This window comes from Anarrhichthys ocellatus, unplaced genomic scaffold, assembly GCF_004355925.1.
Source record: "Anarrhichthys ocellatus isolate YVR2014 unplaced genomic scaffold, GSC_Weel_1.0 scaffold37, whole genome shotgun sequence".
In the NCBI taxonomy this organism is placed as follows: domain Eukaryota; kingdom Metazoa; phylum Chordata; class Actinopteri; order Perciformes; family Anarhichadidae; genus Anarrhichthys; species Anarrhichthys ocellatus.
This window is the reverse complement of record NW_022280067.1, coordinates 1,370,322-1,391,276: the sequence shown is the minus strand read 5'-3', so window position 1 is coordinate 1,391,276 and position 20,955 is coordinate 1,370,322. Positions and strand designations below refer to the sequence as shown.

At 40.9% G+C, this 20,955-nt stretch overlaps 1 protein-coding gene across 8 annotated transcripts in view; it reads left to right on the top strand.

Moving 5' to 3' along the window:
* LOC116394105 (teneurin-3) overlaps positions 1–20,955 on the top strand; it is a 139,784-nt gene that overhangs the window by 104,905 nt on the left and 13,924 nt on the right. For 6 of the 8 annotated variants that reach the window (XM_031866925.1, XM_031866931.1, XM_031866929.1 and 3 more), the window contains 7 exons: positions 750–1,011; positions 1,995–2,262; positions 3,326–3,469; positions 11,458–11,707; positions 13,315–13,335; positions 16,538–16,770; positions 18,614–18,768. In XM_031866925.1, coding sequence (XP_031722785.1) covers positions 750–1,011; positions 1,995–2,262; positions 3,326–3,469; positions 11,458–11,707; positions 13,315–13,335; positions 16,538–16,770; positions 18,614–18,768 — 1,333 coding nt within the window. The remainder of the gene's footprint in view (positions 1–749; positions 1,012–1,994; positions 2,263–3,325; positions 3,470–11,457; positions 11,708–13,314; positions 13,336–16,537; positions 16,771–18,613; positions 18,769–20,955) is intronic. The other 2 variants (XM_031866930.1, XM_031866926.1) reach the window with 1 other exon arrangement.

Below are 20,955 nucleotides of genomic sequence, written 5' to 3'. Positions count from 1 at the left end.
TGTGTGTGTGTGTGTGTGTGTGTGTGTGTGTGTGTGTGTGTGTGTGTGTGTGTGTGTGTGTGGGTGCGTGCATGAGAGACGTGTAATAAGCATTGAAATCTGAGAGTGTGTGTGTCTTTGTGCATGTGAATGCATGCAATGTCACCAGACAGATGCTTTACCCCTGGGTAGTGAAGCTCGCAGAATATATAGAGCAGCACTTCAAAGACTCGCCCCTTCATTTCCAAACTAGTAACTTTTCCCTGAGTAATGTCGTACTAATTAAAACCAGTTCACCAAAGAGAACTCCCAAGACTCAAGACTCCAAACCAAATTCAACTTCTGTCTTCTCACACCATGCCTGGTTAAACAAAAGTCATAAATTAGATTCAGTGAATGAAAATAATATATGGAGGCTGTACCGGAAGAATACACTTTGTTAAGGAAAAGTCCTCCATTCCATTTAAATAATCATGTCCAGGCTTAGTCCTGAAATATATATTTACTTTGCACTTATTAAAGGGAAAGTCAAGTATATTACAACCGGAGGCTTATTTCCATAGTTATGGCCATCATTGCTTTCAGAAATAACATTTTATTCAGATTGACCCACATCACTTCCTGGTTCAACTTTGACCATTATTTTTAGTCTTGTGGTAGATCATCTCAAATCATTTTACCATGTTCTTATATCTATATTAACAGCAAATAATTTAGTAAGCACAATATCATAACGGTGACGCCTTTTGATTTCACGATACTGTGTTAAGGTTTGACCTCTTGGCCAACGGCGGCGCTTCTTTGACACTGAGTTACGAGCGCGCCCCGTTCCCCACGCTGCACCGCACAGTGTGGCTGCCCTGGAACGTTTTCCACGTGATGGACACGGTGGTGATGAAGCGGGAGGAGAACGACATCCCCAGCTGCTACCTTACTGGCCTGGCCCGGCCCAACCCCCTCATCCTGGCCACGCCCCTCTCCACTCTGTACAAGACGTCCCCAGAGGACAGCCCCATCATCCCCGAGACCCAGGTGAGATCACATTGCAGGGCTTTTTATGCTCAATTTCAGTTTTGTGCGCATATCTGATTGTTTTGAATGACTTTAATAGGTCGACCCATGTTTGATCCCAAAATTACATGCAGCAGTGTTGAAAATACACAAACACAGAGTAACGATAATGCTGTTATCTTCCTTTCACCATGGCCTCTCTCGTTTATTTTAAACACAGTCAGATTTGCCTTTCAGTTTGCCTTTGAGCTTTGATTGAACTGAGGCGTCTCCCCAAATACTAAGCCATAAATTGTCTCACAGTAATGCTGATAAAGTCTGAGGGCACATCACATGGAGGTTGCATGCCTCAGGATTTGGTTTATATCCATTTGGCTCAAATCAGAGTTGAAAATCCCTGAATGTAAAATGTGGCTCAGCAGCTCTAAAACTGATTAGAACCAAAAAGATCTGCAATACATTTAACGGGAAAAAAATGTGGCCATGCTTCAGTGGAAGTCTGAGGTTAAACCTGGTCAAAGTAACTGCGACTCAACAATGAAAAAGAGAGTAAGACTGGTCAATTATTAGAGTTGTCACGTTTAACATTATTTTGTCTCAAATAATGAGGAATTAATGTATTGCCCGTGGAGTTATTTAATTTGCATATAGAGGTATGTACTTTGTGATTTGGTATGAGTAAGAACCTGTTTTCAATATTTTGACTGTGCTTCATAGAATATACTATATATATATAAATGATGAGCCCGTATATCTGTGAAACTAAATGTCTCATACGCGACTGGAATGTATTATAAATTTATTAACTGAGTGATAACAGCTAAACCCATTGTAGGAAGTGCACTATATTATAATATGACATCACATCAATAGTTTGTATTATATACTCTATTGAGAGTTATCTTCTACAATAAATACCAGCAAACTCCTGTTGCTCCCGTTACTTAAGTCTACACTCCACGCTGTGTATTTGGCACCAGTCTGACTGCTAATTAAAATCATAGGTCCTCCATGAGCAAGTGGCCATACCAGGCAGTGACCTCAACCTGGTCTACCTGAGCTCCAGGGCAGCTGGCTACAAGCCCATCCTCAAGGTTCTCCTGACCCACGACCGTCTCCCCTTCGGCCTGATGAAAGTCCACCTGATGGTGGCCGTCATGGGCCGTCAGTTCCAGAAATCTTTCCCGGCCTTCCCCGACCTCTCGTACACCTTCATCTGGGATAAAACAGACGCCTACAATCAGAAGGTCTTTGGCCTGGCAGAGGCTGTGGGTGAGTACCTGCTGTGAAGCTGCCGGCTGAAGATGTTGCGTAAGCGTAGGTTCACTCAGTTCCTCGAGCTACCGCCAGGCAATGAACCGTGGGTGAACTTTTGAAGATTGATTTTGTTTTGTTTTGTAAATTGAGGATTATTTAACCGGGGACCGCTTTTGTTACCATGTGCAATAGAGATTTAGCAGGTGGTGTGAAATCCTGAAATCCCCCCAGTGCTGCATTTTTGAAGGCCACTGCTCTTCTGCTGACTTCTTTGTTTTGCATGTATGATATTTCAGGAGCAGTGCGCTGACTAAAATATTGCCTATGAGGCTGTAGCCTCACAGGAAAGAAATCCAGCCTCACAAATAATAACAGAATTGTTTGATGGGATGATACATAAAAGAATATCTAATTTATGTTTTTTTTTTTATTACTTTTTTTATATATAATATTAATTTAAGTGTCATCTTGAGTGTTATAATACATTACACTGGAAAAAGGCCACTTCAAAAATAGCAACAAAAAAAAAAAAATGAAACAGAATAATTTAAACAAATCTGCAAATTTTAAGATTTCTCACAAAGAAAAAAAAAAAGCTTGAAATTAGGGACTAATCTGAAAAAGTCTGGGTGATTTTGTTAAGAAGGATGAATGTTTGAGCACTCAAGCTTACATACTACTGAAAAAAATAAACTCACACGGCCCTGACAATCAACAGGAGTCACTCGACCATATCGCAGTGATATTTACTGTAATGTGTTCCATCTTTGTAGTTCAAATAATTCATGCCACTTCATGTCGCTGTATATTTTGCATTTACACAAGATGAAACAAATAAGAGGAGAGAGCATGAAATCCAAACTGTGCAGGTGAGACACAGAAACCCCAAAGGTGTTCTAAAATCAGCCCAGTGTGAGAAAATGACATAGTCAAAGAGAAAGCAGAACCTGCAAATACAGAAAACAACCACAACGTGTGCTGAATGTCTTATTGGCTACAAGCCTCATTGCTGCCTTAAGTGTCAGGTAAGGAGGTTGCAACCTTGCTCACCATAGGCATCTGCCATCATTACTTTCAGTGTCAGTGGGATATGAATACGAGTCCTGCCTTGATGTGGTGCTCTGGGAGAAGAGGACGGCGGTGTTACAAGGCTATGAACTGGATGCCTCCAACATGGGAGGGTGGATGTTAGACAAGCACCACATACTGGACATTCAGAACGGTAAGGAAATGCTCATATATCTAGTGTAAGTGTGTTTGTGTGTGCATGTGGGGCAGGAATAGGTGGCCTCTTAGGGTTACAGGCAGGCGATCTTTACCCTGAATCACCGCAATAAATACTTGAATCAAAATGAAATATGGTTCGTCATCCCTTCAGCAGATAATAGAAGAGAGTTTTGAAGGGCCGATCATTCACAGTAATGACAGAATAAATCAGCGACTAAGTCACCAGGGCGCAGGGCTCGCTATGGTTCCACACGACTCAGCTATTTTGGGAAGAAGATAGCCGTTTGCTGCACACGGAGGCTCGTGCTATTGATGAACAGGCGTCATGTTTAATTCTCCCATTAATTCAATAAACTAAATTCATTTCTTGCACTTTCATCAATCAGAATGGCTTTAATCGCCGAGTACAATAAATGGACAGGAGTTTGTCTTTGTCGCGCTGGTGCAGGGACACAGGAAAGTGAAACATGCTTAGTGAAACTATAATATATACATACAGTGCAGAGTCATTGCCGGGTTACACTACCAGGGGGTCACGTCCTGTAATCTGTGAATTCAGTGCAGTGTTACAACTGTGGAGGCAGTAATATGACTGAAATTATAAGGAGAGGGCCTCGGGGTAGTGTGCAGTTTGCCAGGCTGCTGTTTTGATATGAAATCCACTTCAGCTGAATTGTTCCAGTTGTCCAACACCATTTGTGTCCCTTTCATCTCCAAAATGTTCAAGATTACATTCACGGTCTTCAGCAGAGTCCTCACTCTCACACTGTCCACAGTTTGTGATCTAGGTTTTTGTTTGTTTGCATGTTTGTTTTGTTTTAGTGGGAATTTAATGTGTCTTTGCTCATTTGTATTTGTTTAAAGGTAATTTACTCCACTACAACATGCTTAATCACTTGCGTTTGCAAAGTCATGGATGCATATTGGAGATATCACCAAATCACATTTCCAAATGGCAGACAGAAATAAATACAGGATTACTTATTTTTCACTGGCATTCAACAGAATAAGTTGAACCTTGTGTGAGCAACAAATACATCTGAGTAACTGGTAATTATACCTTTAGTAATGTGTTTCCTGAAACCAGCCAGTTTGTGTGAGCCACAGAGTCTGGGGGCTTCCATTGTTGTTTCTTACAGAGACAGCATCACCGCTGAGGAGCATGGCATAGTTAGGATTGATTTGTTCTTCTCGTACAACTTTATTTCCATTATTCGGGGAGAGAAACCGCAAAGCAGTGCACATGTTACAGCTAATCTAATGAATAGATATGAACCAGTTGTTCTCAATCCATCGTTCCTCAGTTTTAAGTTTGTAGACAGTCACATACCAGCTTGCAGCAAGGTATGAGTGCAGCGCATGGGAGTTTGGCATTGAGAAGATGCAGACGGAGCTGTCGTGAAAAAGCGCCTCGTTAACGTCTTCCATTATGTTAAGCCATCATCAGGTCATTTTAGAGGTCAGTCTGCTGAAGACAAGAAAAAAAGTCCATCACTCTGACGAAGATAAATGTTCAAATGCAACTTTTTATTTAAAGAGCAAGACAGTGCAGATTTATCAACTCCCCTCCTTGTGGAGCAAAATCCCATTTCAAGATAATGTTCCTTTTATATGACCATCAGGAGGGCCCAAAATGGCCTGATATGCAAGAATACCGGTATTAACATCTCTATAAAGCATCTTAGTAAGCCTCGGCACAAGCTTCCACTCCTCTGAGTTGCACGCCTACGCTTCCTCACACAGAGGTGCTCCTGTTCACCTAAGCGGTAGGAGTATCACCCTCGTCAAAAAGCAGCAAAGATTTACAAATGTAGCTTTAAGTGAGCCTTTTATCAGGTCTGCCCATCAGCAGCTATCATCACTTAAGTGTACATCACCATGAAGTTGCCAGTAATTATTATGTCACTCATGCATTTGGATTATGTGCTTTAGATAGAAAAAAAAATCACTTTAAAATGTATTTACTTTTTTACAAGCGCAATGCCTGATAATCAAAGTTCTGCAAAGGCTCGAGTTCCCAAATGACACAATATGAAATGATTATGAAATGTTATGTATTTATCGCCCCAGTGTGTGAATAAATAGTATAGTTTATAAAGCACCACCAGTAGCTCCGGTGAGGGTAAAGAAGTTAATGAGGTTCACGTGTTAAATAACACATTATTAATGTGTTTCTGTGGCCAATCGTGCATGAAAATGGACTACTTTATAAAAAAAAAAAAGAAAATTGAGCTGAAATTGAATTTGAATTGCTACATGTATTCTCGTAATCTCTCCTGCCATCAGAAAATACAAATACGAGAAAATGCAAGCAGGCCAAGCTGACCAATCACAATTCTTGTTGTCGCTCTGTGGCATCTGCCCAGCCCTGATGTGTAGTTACATTCATGAGGAGGTTTACCTGAGCCCTGGTAGAGCTACAGAGCATCCTTCCACATCCTCTGCAGACCGCCTGACGTAACATTATCTATCTGGCTTTAGCCACTGTCTCTCTGGCCCGGTTCATCGAGCTTTAAGTAAACCTCAGAAGTTATTTCCGTTTCCAGATATTTTGGCAACTAGAGGAGGACTGATTGTGTAACTAGAACTGCCTACATCTTGAACATAGTCTTTTATAGCATCTTACATGCACACCCACAATTGGCAGGGGCAACACTATTCATCCTACAATCCTCTGTGGGTTTGCACAGTAATATCATCCATGTAGTCAGCATGTATAACGGTCTTCTCACATCTCGGAGATTGCACAAACTGTCTTTTGTCGGATGCAGTTGTGGAAAACATGTCAGAGAACCAGTTTCTGAAACTGAGTCTGCCTTTGCTTTGTTCAAACCTCGGTGCCACTTTGTCCTGCTTCTTTGTTGAACATTAAAAGACCAGACACAAGGGCCCATTGCCGAACCCAATCTGTCAAGCCATCCAAAACATGAGGTTTGTGAAGTGTGCAAAAGAACATTGAAATATGCCTCTAGTTTGACTGCTGCCGGGGCGTTGCGTTTCATCTCACCTGTCTCAAAGTATAGCACACCCATCTCCAAAGCCTTCACTGTGGCAGCTTCACCGTTGGAGTTGTTGTGAGATGCTCTCGTGATCAACAGATAGATGCAGCACGTGTGATATGCAAATGTAAGCTGCATCCATTATTAGACTGAGCAGCCATGCTGCATGTCTAGATTTATCAGAAAATTGGACGCTACTGTTCATGGAGAATCATTATGTACAGGGTTTTACTTGTACGTGGAAATGGTGGTGACATGAATAAAACAACAACCAGATGGTGTCGAGTTGTTTCTTGTGCAGTAAGTACTGCAGCCTCCCTGAGGCTTTTTTTTTTTTTCACACTTCCCCTATCACAGCACCACCCCAAAAATAAACCACAAAGTCTAACTAAATTTGAAAGATTCAGAAATAGTTAGTCAAACTTGTGTTGCTTCGTTTTATGTACCTGTGTCTGACAGGAGCTTAATCAATTTGCTTAAAGGGTTGCATGCCGCAATCCTATTAGCTCAACTCAAAGACAGTGAGCTCTTGAAGACTGTGAAATGATTGTGTCAGTGACTTCGGTATGCTAGTTTATACTGTGTTCACATCAAAGTATCATTGCCCTATCTGTAATCCTATCTCTCATTGTCCTCACACATTCATTTTTAGTACAGAGGTTGGGAGTCGGCACCGTCTTTTATCCCCTTGCATTTTATAATCCAAACTGAATTACTCAGTCTTGCATTCAGCCACTTTTTGACATTTGAGATTTATGGCCCATGTGGGTTTTTGGGCGAGGAATGCGGTTCGATATCCTCGGCCGGCGTGAAGATGAATCCAAATATCACTGTTTGCCTTCATTGCTGCTCCAGTATTGATTCTTTCATGCTGTAAACCTTGACTAATGTCCTCACCCAACATGTTAGCAAGCGGTGGTCCTCTGCAGCTGCACAGCGGTTTTAGCTCCAGACATTTGCCATCCCTCTTTGTTATGACTCCTGCTTCATTTTCGCACCACTTCCAACATCTGAGGACTTTTTCTCTCGACGTTTGTGGCAAAAGACCCGAGCAAAAGCCGTCTCCCTCTCTCTGCACCCACTCCAGAGCCTGTCAGACTAGATAAGGCAAATTGCTGGTGTCTGTGCTTTAGTCATGTCCTCCTGCCCATCCTTTCTTCATTACAAGTGGATATTCCTTCCCCTCCATCTGCAGCTTGTCTCTATCGAGGGTAACATAGCTGATTCTTATTGGACACAGCCAGAGTTCAGCATCTCAGTATCTCGCCGTGTGCTTACTGTACAGCATGCTGCATTTGAAGAACTGGGTGGTTTCCTGCCCACTTTTAGCCTCTATCAGGGTGGATCAGTGAGGGCCTGGGTGGTATCTAAGAGAATGACACAGTGCAAATGAGAACAAAGAAGGACAGGGTGCAATTAAGACACACTCCCGCTCCTCCCCTACCAATCTCTGCACTCTCTATGTGTCACCAAGGTGACATTGCTCAGGGCGCTTCAGTTTTTTTTATCAGGTGTGGAGGCTCGGCCTTGCATTTGTACCATTAATCTCCTCGGAAGCTGTGATGTCGGCATTAAAGCATTTCTTTCCCACTACATGACTCAAATTAGCCTTTTATCAAAGGAATGATTTCCTTCTTTAATGATTCTAAGAAAGGAATCAATTGAAGACACCGAGCATATTCAGAAAGGTGGCCTTGTAGTTCGGGACAGCGTAATGAGAAATTATCGGCTTCATATAGAGGAGTTAGTAAGTATGTGAATAAAGCAGAGCAACAGCAATTTCCTCTCCTTGATCAAATATGTCTGTGATGACTCTTCTAGTTTCCTATTTTCCGTTATATTTTCTGATAGAGAATGTGCGTCATGTCTCATTCACTCCTCTACACTCACATTCTCTATTAATCATTTTTACACACTTTAATATTTTGCATTGTTTTCAATATCTCTCCATTGTATCCATGTTACTGTCAGTCTAGCACATCTATGATTTTGGGATTGCCTCCACACAGCTCTCAACATGGCGGCGGCTGAGTCGTTTGCTTGCAGCAAACAGTGCTAACAGCACGAACAGTGCAAACAATGGCACCAGTGCTGAGAGAGCTAACAGTATATCTTATCTTTATATTACAAATAGTTGTTTGCTGCTACATTACTGCTCTGGATTTGGAATGCAGCACCTTTAATAGCAAGCTGCTTGCCATGCAGTTACATTGCATTCATGCGCTGTGTCCCGACTGGATAGAGCAGCGTTGGAGTGATCTTGGAGCAAAAGAGACAACAGATTCTCAGACTTTCTGAAAAGCCTTTCCTCACTATGCCAAGCCAAACAGAGACTTTTCCCTCTCACCAACTTCTATCCAAAACTCAAACACGCCTCCACACATTCATTTATACTACTCAATGAGCAGACACACTCGTAATGGTTGATCCATTCAGCTGCCATACTTGTACTTTGACTTGAAGTCTCCTCTGCAAAATCTGTCGAGGGAGCACGAGTTTGTTTCAGCATGTGCAAAAAGAAAAACAGAGCTTTGCCAAATTGTATTTCTGCTTGTCTCGCATAACAACAGTAGCACTATTTTATTCATGAGAAAGTTTTGTTATCGGTTTTATAGATTTCAGCCAAACTCGCTTTTAAAAGAAGCAAAAATAATATTTATAAATATATTGCATAACTGCAAAGCCATTTTAGTCTGGACACTGTAGGAGTCCCCCTCTTTAGCCCGGGGCACCGGATAGTCAGAAGCCAAAAGTCCCATCAGTGCAGCACTCCAGCTGAGACGTCACAAGCTCGATCCTTGCAACAATCATCAGCGGTAATGTGTCATGACCAAGTGTCCTTGAGGGAAGAAAACTGAAGCTTAATCTCCTCACTCACTCTTAAGTTGAGAGCAGTGGAAGTTGTGCGTGTGTGTGAAAAAGATAAAAATGAAAGAGTATAGTTTCCATACTAAGTGTGGCGTGATTGCGGGGGTTAGTTGATGATTGAAAAGTGCATTTATTCTATTCCATCACGCTGTGTAATAGCCTATGGTAAGACTTGTGTGTACAGTAAACTGTGATGGAAGTGGTGTAAATAGAGAAGACCGCGGCAGCTTGCCAAAATGACCTGAGCAGTGAACGTCAGCCAAACTGCGAGACTGTTGCAAGTGATCCATGTCCTACACATTGCATTAGGCTCTCAGATATTAGGAACGTCTGTCTTTTCCGGAGAATGTTAAAGGAGCTATTACACAAACAGACATTCAAATTCTAGTCAGATTGCTTTGCATATTTTATTTATTTGCAGCAATGTTTCTGGGTGCAGCGTCAACCTTTCCGCTCAGTTCCAGTTTCCATCACACCGTGTGTTTCATTCAGTGAGCAGACGCATGGATCACGGTTCAATTAAAGTCCCAAGGTCGCGCATGTGATGGCGTCGCGCATAAAGCCGTCCCCCGGACCTATTTGTCTTTGTTAGAGGCCCATGTATAACGCTCTCCGATACAAAAGACGGATTGGTCAGATCGTCCTGTCAGGAGTCTCACCAGACCGTGCCTTCATTTGAATTTGCCCTTCAATCAATTAAATCAATGAAAGGAACTAATCAGCGAAGGGACAAGCAGCACAGTTGCACGCTCGATTTCACATACATCGAGGGTTACGATGGCTTACGGGATAACGCTGTGGGATAACGATATTATGTGGCCATCCGGTGGTGTCATAGATCCACTAATTAGGACAGAGGCAGTGTGTGGATTCAAACAAGTTGTTGGATTTGAATAATTAAGTGCTTCCAGTATGCACTTCTTCCCTTTTGATGTGTTTTTCCCCTTTGAAGAGAGTCCCACTATATCTGCTGCCCCCCCCCCCCCCCAAAAAAAAGCCAGTTTTCTCTGCCTCTTGTTAAAATATTTATTTGAGTCCTCAGCGAAATGTATGCACCGTTATTAGAGGAAGTTCACTCCACTGTATTTATGTTTACCACCTCTTTGTGACTTGGGGGAAAAATGATGATTTAATGTAAAATTCAGCTTTGTGTAAAGTTTTCAGGAACTCACTGAAGCAGCTCTAGACAAATGCGAGGGAATGAAGTATTAAGGCGTATCGGTTGGATTGATGGTCAGTTGGTTGTCTGTGTGTTGCCTCCGCTCCATGCACTACTGCATTTAAATCACGTCATCGTCTAATCTTCACTCACAACAACATAAACAAAACTGGTATTAACCATAATTTGTTAACTTTTATGAAAAAAACATATTAGCAGTAAGAAGGCTGTGATAGACTGTGCTGTATTTGCTTTTAATGAACAGAATGTTGGTTTATGGTTCAGTAAAAGTGATTATGAAAACATAATTAAACTTAATTAAATTGTGAGATAATTCAAAGTTTGTGAAATGGAATTTAGACTCCAATAATGAGTCAGCTAATGCACAGTTCCTGTGCATTTAGAACTAAAGTGAAATAAATATCTTCTTGCGTAAATAAGCCAAATATATTTTACTTTGGGTTATTTTGTTATTCTGTCTATTCGCAGTATGTTCGACATTTCTCAAAGTAAATGTATTAATTGTTCAAGATTTTGTAAAATATGTTAATTTGCCACGAGTTCAATAAGAAGATCCATGCTTGTTATAGGTGTTAGGTATGGATTTAAAACCAGGAGGTGGTTAGCCTAGTTTAGCATTAAGACCGGAAACCGGGTACCGCATTTAACTTACCTAAAACCACAAGTTGTCTTATTTGTGTGTGTATGTGTACGGATTGAACAAGCGAAACACAGCGTTAATTAGGTGATTATAATATTTATCATCTATAGCTCTGGGCAAGAAATCTTTTCTTTTACTGTGTATTTCTTTACAGCCAGGTCCTTCGTGTAAGAGAAATGCCTCTCTGGAGACTTCCTGATTGACTAAAGGATAAATCATGAGCCCTGTACCCGCCACCAGTGTCAGACATCAATCATGGTTTCACACCTGCAAATAAGTGCTGTTTTGTTTCCCAGGCATTCTCTACAAAGGCAGCGGGGAGAACCAGTTCATCTCCCTCCAGCCCCCTGTGATCTCCACTGTCATGGGGAACGGGCGGCGCAGAAGCATCTCGTGTCCCAGCTGTAATGGGCAGGCCCAAGGCAACAAGCTGCTGGCGCCGGTGGCTCTGGCATGGGGCATCGATGGAAGTCTGTACGTCGGCGATTTCAACTACATCCGACGAATTTACCCATCAGGCAATGTCACAAGTATCATGGAGCTCAGGTAAGAGCATGGCCTCATTGTTGTTACACGTAGTTTGGGACATTTATTGGGCAACCTGTTGCCTCTTTATCTCTGTCCCTTTATCAAAGCATTTACCTGAAAGGACAAACGTTGATACTTCCCTGTGTTGTTCTGTAGCTGACCCCTAAAGAAAGTAAAATATGCATAAGTTAAAGGTGTTGGATCCCACTTTACATTTCTACAGTTAGTCTCCAGTGTGGAGAGGGAAACTAAAACGGCATGAGCGACAGACTTTCAGTCACACACATCTTTCCTCCTTCCCATAGAAATTTGAAATCTTTTCCCTATCCGTCTTCATAATTAGAAAAGACATCCTGTCTTCATCGTGTAATTGGGATAATTTACGCCCTCATGCCAAGTTGGCTTGTGTCTGCAATGACTCTCATTCGATCAGTTGGCTTATTTCTAAGTGGCAGATGTTGATTAAATGTACATTGGGCCATCATCCTCTATGAGAGACATACATATGAAAACTGCCGTAAAAAGGACGTATGTCACCACACTGTTGGTGGGTAGCTTTACATCAAGTAGTTTGTGAGATAGCGTTGAGATTATAAGGAACAAATATTCAAATCTTAAGAGAGAGATTGAAAAACCTTCCTCTCTATCTCAGGAACCTGCGCAGTGATCGGCCCCTACGGGGCAGTTCTCATGTGAGGATGTGAGTGTAACACTATGAATGGGAGGCACAGTGCTGCTGAAAATGAGCGTGCATGCTCAGCAACCCTTTCCTAGATAAATAATGGTTTAAGAAATGGTTTGTGTCTCCAAGCAACTATTTTACTCTGTTTACAAGGAGAAAAATACTACTGTGGAAACTTGTTGTGTTGGCCAAATTGGACTCAGTCTGACATAAAAGATACACTAAGGACAAATTTAGTTCACATTAGATGGCAGTTGCAGTTGCAGATTTAAACCAATACCGAAGAAAAAGTGCATAATACAACACATCTTCATTGCTTGCAGAATGCTTGTATTTGATTTGGTGCTAGTCGCTTCCAAACATTTAAAGACCAAAGTGGTGTCAGTTTGGTATATATGATGCATGCTTGTTGTATATAACTCCAGACCCTCCATATGGGTCTCCCTGAACCTCTTTCAAACGCTGTTAACGTAAAGTCTGTGTTTAGATTCTGGCTTCAGCGGCCAATGTATCAAGTGGTCGAATCAATATTTCAATATGAGTGGCCAAATAGAGAAGAGCGGTGGTAATGCAGGACGGGGCTTTATGAAGATAGGAGTACATGTCTCCCTCTCTGTGGATTGTAACTCTCCGGCCTCCACTTTCTGCCAAACGGATTGTCATTGCTTGCGATTGTCATAGTGGCTGTGTTGATTCTTCAAGGGGATACTCTGACTTTCTGAGATTCAGCTTCTTGTTTTTTCCTCACTAGTTATTGCGAGAAGAAAAAAAAAAATTGCGAGCCTTTTAAAGCCTGTATGTCATTTCTATGACAAGGAAGCTGTCTGCTTTCGGTAAATGACAACCATTAAAGCGAGAAGTTAAAGTATCCTTTTAAGATTAACCAATTTTATTGTCTTAATTCTTTTTCCTCTTTTCCTGCTCCCTCTGTATCCTGTCATAGAAATAAAGACTTTAGACACAGGTAGGTGTATATCACCTTAGTGCATGTTGCTTCTAGTTTTCTTCACTCATCACCATCTGTCTCATCCTCTTCATAAGTATATATATAACTCTTTCTTTTACAGTCGCCTTCAGCACCAGTGATTGCCATGTGTAATTATAACACAATTATAGCTTGATTACATCCAAATAGGAGGAAGAGTGCACAGTTTGTCAGAATTTGGCAATGTGTGTATTGAGGAAATTGCTACAACACACACGGCATTTACATATATAAAGTATTTCTAGGTATAAATATAAAAGAGGCAGTTAATGTGTATAAAATTAACACTTATGTACCTAGTGTAATGCTGTCCAATACAATAACTTTGCAATAAACCGCACCGTTGTTAATCATGCAGTATAATTACATTTACTGCGATGGTGTTTGGCAGATGGTCTTATCCAGAGGGGCTTACACAACTGCTTTGTATTCATGATCAACAGATCAAGTTAGGTTGTCCCACTGTTTAACATGGCCGCAAGGGCCAGAGGTGCTACACAGAGTAAACTAGAGGAAGGCTGTCAAGGTAGTGTCTCTTGTGTGACAAGTTATTTCATATGAATATATGTCTTATTTTATTACTTTGAAATCTATACTAATTTGCCTGATTCGTTGGCTGAGCGCAGCAGCGGTTTCCTCCTCCATATTTTACTCCAGGATGTATTGTTTCCCCTTCATCTAATTCTTTCTGCTCTGGTCAGATGCAGAACCGTTTTGATCAATGCCTATAACGTATAAGCCCTACATGACCCCCGGAGAAGATAAAGATACAGCTTGGCGTGCAACGTGACCTGTTATCAGTCACCAGAATAAAGTTTATTTGGATTGTCCTCTACAGGTCATTTGTGTAGCTCTGTTGATGCAGCTAGATGACCACAACTGTTCATATCACTGTCAGTCAGTTTCATCCTGAATGGTCTAGAACTAAAAGGCATCATTTATTTTAATTTACAATTGTATTATTTATTTTGGTCCAGACTAAAGGACAGGAATGACAGGCGTGGGTATATCTGGTGACGGCAAGATGAAGCCTCATGAAGCATTGAAGCTTTCCGGCAAATTGGTTAAAAAAAGAGTTCATTTCTCGAGGCTTCTTGTGCACAAAAAAACTCCTGTTAAATGTCAAACAGGTCGATCTATTACTGATCTCAACCATGTGATCCGTGGTATAAGCTACTGTATTTTGCGCCTGTATAATTGTCTTGTGAGTAATGCATCAAATGTGTGCCAATCAAATCCTCTGGTCAATAATTGTATCATAATTTAATAACAGTAGTTGTTGTAGTAGGAGCGGCAGAATTAGTGGTTTAACCAGGCAGTTAATATGCTTGTGTCACTAAGAAAATCATTTATATGGGAGACTTTATTTTTATTTGTTCAGGAACAATAATTTCTCAATGTGTCTAAAACGATGCAAGGCTCGATACAGGCTTCACAGAAAACCTCCTGGATTACTCGACACGCGCTCCGAAGCCTCGGCACAGCACATAAGATCACTAGATAAAGTTACACTGATTTAGAAAACAGATCTAAAATTAACTTGGCCTCAATGCATTTTTCCAAAGAATCTTGTTAAAGCTGAAACATGGCACGTAGGCAAACGGGCACAGGAGTTATTATAATACATCCACGTGGCTTTTCTTTTTTATACTCGAAAAAGTTTCCTTTTTAGTTTTTTTCTGTTTTGAGCCCGCTTCCCAACAAGTGTTGAATTAACCAATCAGCTTGCAGGTCACGTTGTATAGATTTGGGAGCCTACCTATCACTGCCATACATCTGCCTTAACATGAGAGGCTTCGTAAATTAATCCTTTATTGCAGGGCTGTTATATTGGACTGCACAAGTCACACAGGTGTTTCATTTATTGTGTCCGCCCCGTGCCGTTTAAAAAAAAAAAAAAAAAGTGTTACTTATATACGTCTTTCTGAATTCTTAATAAGAACTTGATAGCAGCCACCTATTTTGGGCATTTACTTTGACTCATAATAGCTGTCAAATTTTATGACTCCATCTTCATCATTTTATAAAGATGTTTCATTGCCACATTTATTTTGCCGTCGCATTATCCCACTTCCAAAGCCAACCAGTATTGACTGAAGTACCATTAAGCTGGAGTACAACTAGAGAAGCCATGTTTACGACTGCGCTGTAAAGTGAGCTATTTTTCATGTTAACTGCTTCTGTTTTTAGCCCTTTAATGACACTTAAGCACCATCTATGTATCAACTCTGGCTTAATAGAAAGGTTAATGCTTAGTTTTTTACCATTTCGAATTTGTTTACAAGGAGCTCACAGAAAATGATAATTTAATTGGTTTTCTTCGAATCTAAATATCAGTCAATCATGTGTTGTAAAATATCTTGATTCCTCCTCCTTGACACATCTTCTCTCTGATTCATGGATCCATTATCAGACAGCAAAAAGGATGCAAATAAGCAGAAACAGATGCAGTGCCATTAGTTGTTGCACTTTGTGAACATAAGCCAGTCATTTCTGTAATTTCCAAAGGCCTTTCCCCGCAGGGGAGTGATAACAAATGAAATGATCTGGCACACAAGTTGCCATTTGTGCTTTGTAAACTGGAAGCCCACTGCAGTGGTATCCTGTTCCACCATTTCAGCCTTCTCTGTCTCACTTGCTGCCTTTTATTTCTCATTCACAAAAGCCTACAGTTTTTTTTTTAACATTAAAAATATATTATTACCCTCTTCAGTTCATTATCCACGTGCATGACAATGTTGCTTCTAATTAACTTTCTATCATCTCCTTTATTGCAATTTTCTTTTAAATGCATGAGTGTGAAGAAGGTTGCCTTGTTCCATTACATTTAAAGCAATGTATGACAGTATGCTGGACTTGATGTTAGTATTCAAACAATACTCCTTTCTAAAAGTATTTGTCTATAACTTAAACAAATGCAAAGTGAAGACAATGTTAGCTCTCTGGAGAGGTGTAATGGAATTCATTATATTCCTTTCTCTAAGTGTTTAGTTGGGAGTATATTTCATCAGGCCTCAGTTGGGGTTTACAGGTTGTTTCAGGTATCTCACAGAGATTATTGATTTAGACTACATAGTGGTAAATTAGCACTATTAAAGAGCTATTTGGCTGCATTGTTGGACAAAAAGAAGCCCAAAGTGAAGGGACAGTGTATATAACTGAGTTATTGTCTTAAATGCAGTAACAACCCGGCACACCGGTATTACCTGGCAACTGATCCAGTAAGTGGCCAGCTGTACGTGTCGGACACAAACTCCCGGAGGATCTACCGACCGAAAATCTTAACCGGGACCAAGGAACTGCAGTCGAACGCAGAGGTGGTGGCAGGGACCGGGGAGCACTGCCTGCCCTTTGATGAGAACCACTGCGGTGATGGAGGCAAAGCCCCAGAGGCCTTTCTCACTGGACCCAAAGGTATCGTTAAAAACTAATGAAGATGTTGTACCCAAATGGTGGGGCGGGGCACAGTGATGGCTTCCTCAGTCAGGAGTGGCAACTGCTTCATTTTAATTTATGTGTATCAACCTAGTCCGTGCCAAGCAAGGGCCTTCTGATTGATTTTAATGGATAGGTTTTAGTTTTGTGTCATGTAGTGTGTAAAAGTAAGCAGGACTGTTAACTGTCAACAAAAAAATAAACTGAAGCAGTGTAGATTAAGGTTTTTTTTCTGCTGCAGTCTATCAGAGGTTATTGTTGTTTTACCCTCCATAAATATAATTAATAATTTATTTAGCAGTATTGGATATTCCTGTAAATATCCTTTAAAATGTACTCGATCCTTGAAGATTCTTTTCCAAAGCAGCTCAGCTCTTGTGAAAGTAAAGTGTTCAGTCCTTTAAAGCTCAAAGTGACAGCTATCCACAAGTTGATGCCCGCCATGCACAACCTGTTGTCCACATTCAAATACCACACGGCCATTTGGGCCATTTGTGGTTGGATTGCTCACTTTTTTATAGGTTCTTCTGGATAAAAAGGCTAAGATGAATTGTTTTTGTGGTAGTTGTTGCCCACTCTGAATGCCAAATGCAATAGCTCAGATTCAGCTGGGTGATAAAGGCTCGAGTGAAGGCAATCTGAGGGAGCGACTCTAATGATGGAGTGGGTGGAAGCCGAGACCAGAGAAGAAACAGCAGATGGCTCCATTTTTTTCTCCTCTCAGACATTTGGTGAACTTTGCTCAAATGTGACACATTTCATCTGTCTGAGAATCTCAGACTGTCAAATAGCCAGCTCCCAAGGATTCACCGTGGGCTCCCTCAACTCATAAATGTTTTAGCGGAAAGCAATCTTGTGCAGACCTAGCCACAGGTCAAACCAAACCACTCACCTTCCATAGAAGCTTTTTAAAGTCTTCATTGAAAAAGAAATCATGTGCTCGGGGTAAAAGTGAATATAAAGCTTATTCATGATATTCTAAAATCCTTCAGAAACTAAAGGAACTATCTTACACTCAACAAATATGTTCCTGAGATCGAAGAATCGAACCCAAAAAACCACGGCGTGTTGAAACCAATGTGAAGAATGAAAAATAGTCTCTCTGCATGTGAGATGTGATTGAATTCCCATAGGTGCTGGTCTCTATTAAGCAGCACGGGGACACAGAGAGTGATGTCGAGGCTGCCGTGGCCCGTTCGTGCATTTTCCCAGTTTGGGACAAATGGTTATTGCAACTCCACACTGGCTCGGGTGCAACTTACAACTCTGAGCTGACACTCGATCATTGAGACAATTTAGTCCACAGTTGTCACCATGGCAACGGCCTGTCTTTCACCCCCCCCAACCCTTTCATCTAAAATTGGCCGAAGCTGTCATTTCCGCTCCCTCGCTCATTCATTCCTCAAATGGTGTGCAGATTGTTGATGATTGCCGATGACAAAAAAAAAATCTCCCAAAGCCCAACACTCATTGACACCCCCGGTCCTGAGCTCCTTTTTTTTTTTTTTAGAGAGGAGGGTTACAAGACGTGGCAAGTGCATATATACCATATGAATACAGCCTTTCCCACTTCAGCCTGCGAAATAATTTAACACCAGAAAAGCAGCCTGTGAATTATTGATGGCTGTGCTTTTTGCAGTGACCTGAATAATGGGAAGGCAAGCTTGACACATGTATCCATCGTGTTCTGTCCACTGAGTCATGCAATCAGAGATGCCGCATATCTACCATGTTTTCTTGTTATCACAAGGTCTTTCTTTTTTTTTTTTTATTCTTTTCTTTCTTTTTTCCCCCCCCCCTCCCTCTTACCTGATGTCCACAGGCATCGCTGTAGGCAAGAATGGACTGATATATTTTGTTGATGGCACCACAATCAGAAAGGTGGACCAGAACGGCATCATTTCCACTTTCCTTGGTTCCAACGACCTGACATCGGCTCGCCCTCTGACCTGTGACAACAGCATGGACATCAATCAGGTGAATTGTACACCAATGTGCCAGAGTTGTGCGCTCACACAGAGCATGTCACAGCACCACCCTGTGCCCCCACCTCCCTCACCCTCTTTCAATTTGCTCATCCATGACTCATCATTGATATGCAGTTATATAACTGCATATATATATATATATATATATATATATATATATATATATATATATATATATATATATATATATATCACAAATGCAGTATATGCAGTATAACTAACCTCTTCATGAATGCTAATCTTTTTTGGGCAACTGGTTTTTGAGTGAGAGGAAGACATACAGGGGCTTTTATTTTATCTTTTATTTACCTCATCGTTTATATAATCATTAACATTGCCCAAAGTCTTTACAGCAAGGTGGAAGAGCTATTTTGTATGCTGCTCCCTCTCGCTGGAACCTTGTGCAATTACATTTAAAATTGAAAAAAAAAAAAAAAAAAAAAAGGTCTCTTTCCGGGACTTTGAATCATAGCTGCAGAAATTGTATGCCCTCTCTTCTGGCTGCTATTTAGGAGAATATTACAATCTGGATGTTTTAGTGTAATTCATTTACTGTCTGATAGCATCATTCTTACTTATTTTTATTCATTGTTAGATTGCCCTTGGTTGATTTTAAAGTGCCTCTTCGGTTAGTTCCAAGGATGTTATCTTTTAAATGATTCTTATTGGCGATATTATTTATGGTTTGATAATCCCATTTCTGTTAAATTCTGATCTGATCTGCTAATGAATGTTAGCTTGTGACATTGTTATTGCTGCCTCTCTTGGCCAGGACACTAAAAAAAAAAATGTAATCTCTATGTGAAATACCTGGTTGAGCAAATTTAAAAGAGGCAGTTAACTGACATATCTTATCCAGAGAGACACACAGTGACAGTGGAATAAGCTCCAGTTCCTACACCAGCATTATCAGGTGTTTGGTGGAGTGGGAAAAAAACGGAGATGATGATTTTTTTTTTCCTTCTTTTTTGCTCTCAACTCGACAAGAGCAGAGCATTTTCTCTGAAAGTACAGGAGGATAATATGTGCTATAGGAGGAAGATGTGATTTAGGCAGGAAGTGGAGACATGAAGTGTTTATTGAGGAGATGAGTTTTCAGGTCACGGTGGATGATATGGAGGGAAGAATAATTACTCAGTTTGGGGGACTTGTTTTGATGTGGGAGCTGAATTAGTGTTTGGTATTCCACTGGAAATACTCAGGATTGAAGACACTCACACCATACATGATAATGAAGCAGCGATCGGTAGCGAGTGTGCCGCACATATAACCGTTTCTTCAGCAGCACCTGAGGACGGCTGGCTTTGTCCCGCAAAATTGACTAACTCCCTGTGAATGAGGGGACATAAAAGCAGCACTCTATCCCCACACAATAGGTTATAGCATTACAATACCACGGCGCTTCCTCCAAAGAAGAGAAGTGCCACTCCCTGCGCTCAAACATTGATATCCCTCCTCATTTCACTCCTTTACAAATTTTGAGATCTGACTTAAGATGAATAATGAAGAAAAATAAAAAACAAAAAAAGGACTATGCTGTGAACGCATATGTATGTAAATGGATGAGTTCACAGCGTCCTTTAAATCTGGTTCCTGCAGAAAGTGAATTGTTGAGTGAATTGGCTGTGGTGAATGTAATTGCCGCAGGATCAGGTTCTCCCACCTCTTACATGTGTGCACCAGACATAGCAGTGTTTTGTACCAAAGCAATTTACATTTTAATTAGGTTTCTGATGTTCTAATGCAGATCAGCTTACAAACAAAACACTTCAAAAAGTAGATAGGAAGACGGCAATAGTCAAAACCAAATGACTCCGACAGCAGATATCACAAATATCCTTGGTGTCCTTTTGAGAGGTTAGATAATAATAGCACCACAAATAAGAGCCGGGAGAAAATGAAACGGTGTGTTTGGCAGCATTAAGCCATTTTAAATGTAAACAGAACAGAAAGCAATCTGTGTTTGTGTGTGTACATGTGTATGTGTGTGGGTGAACATGAAGGGGCAAAAACATAAGAGAACATGAAGACAAAGGACTAAGCTTGTCACTTTTTGCTAATTACCAAGTCATTTGGTTTGAGCCAATAAAAAGATGGTTTTGGCGAGACCGTATGATCCTCAGGCATCCCAGCTAGAGAATTGGCTCAGTGCAGTTTAACTAGTGGCAGCCTTACA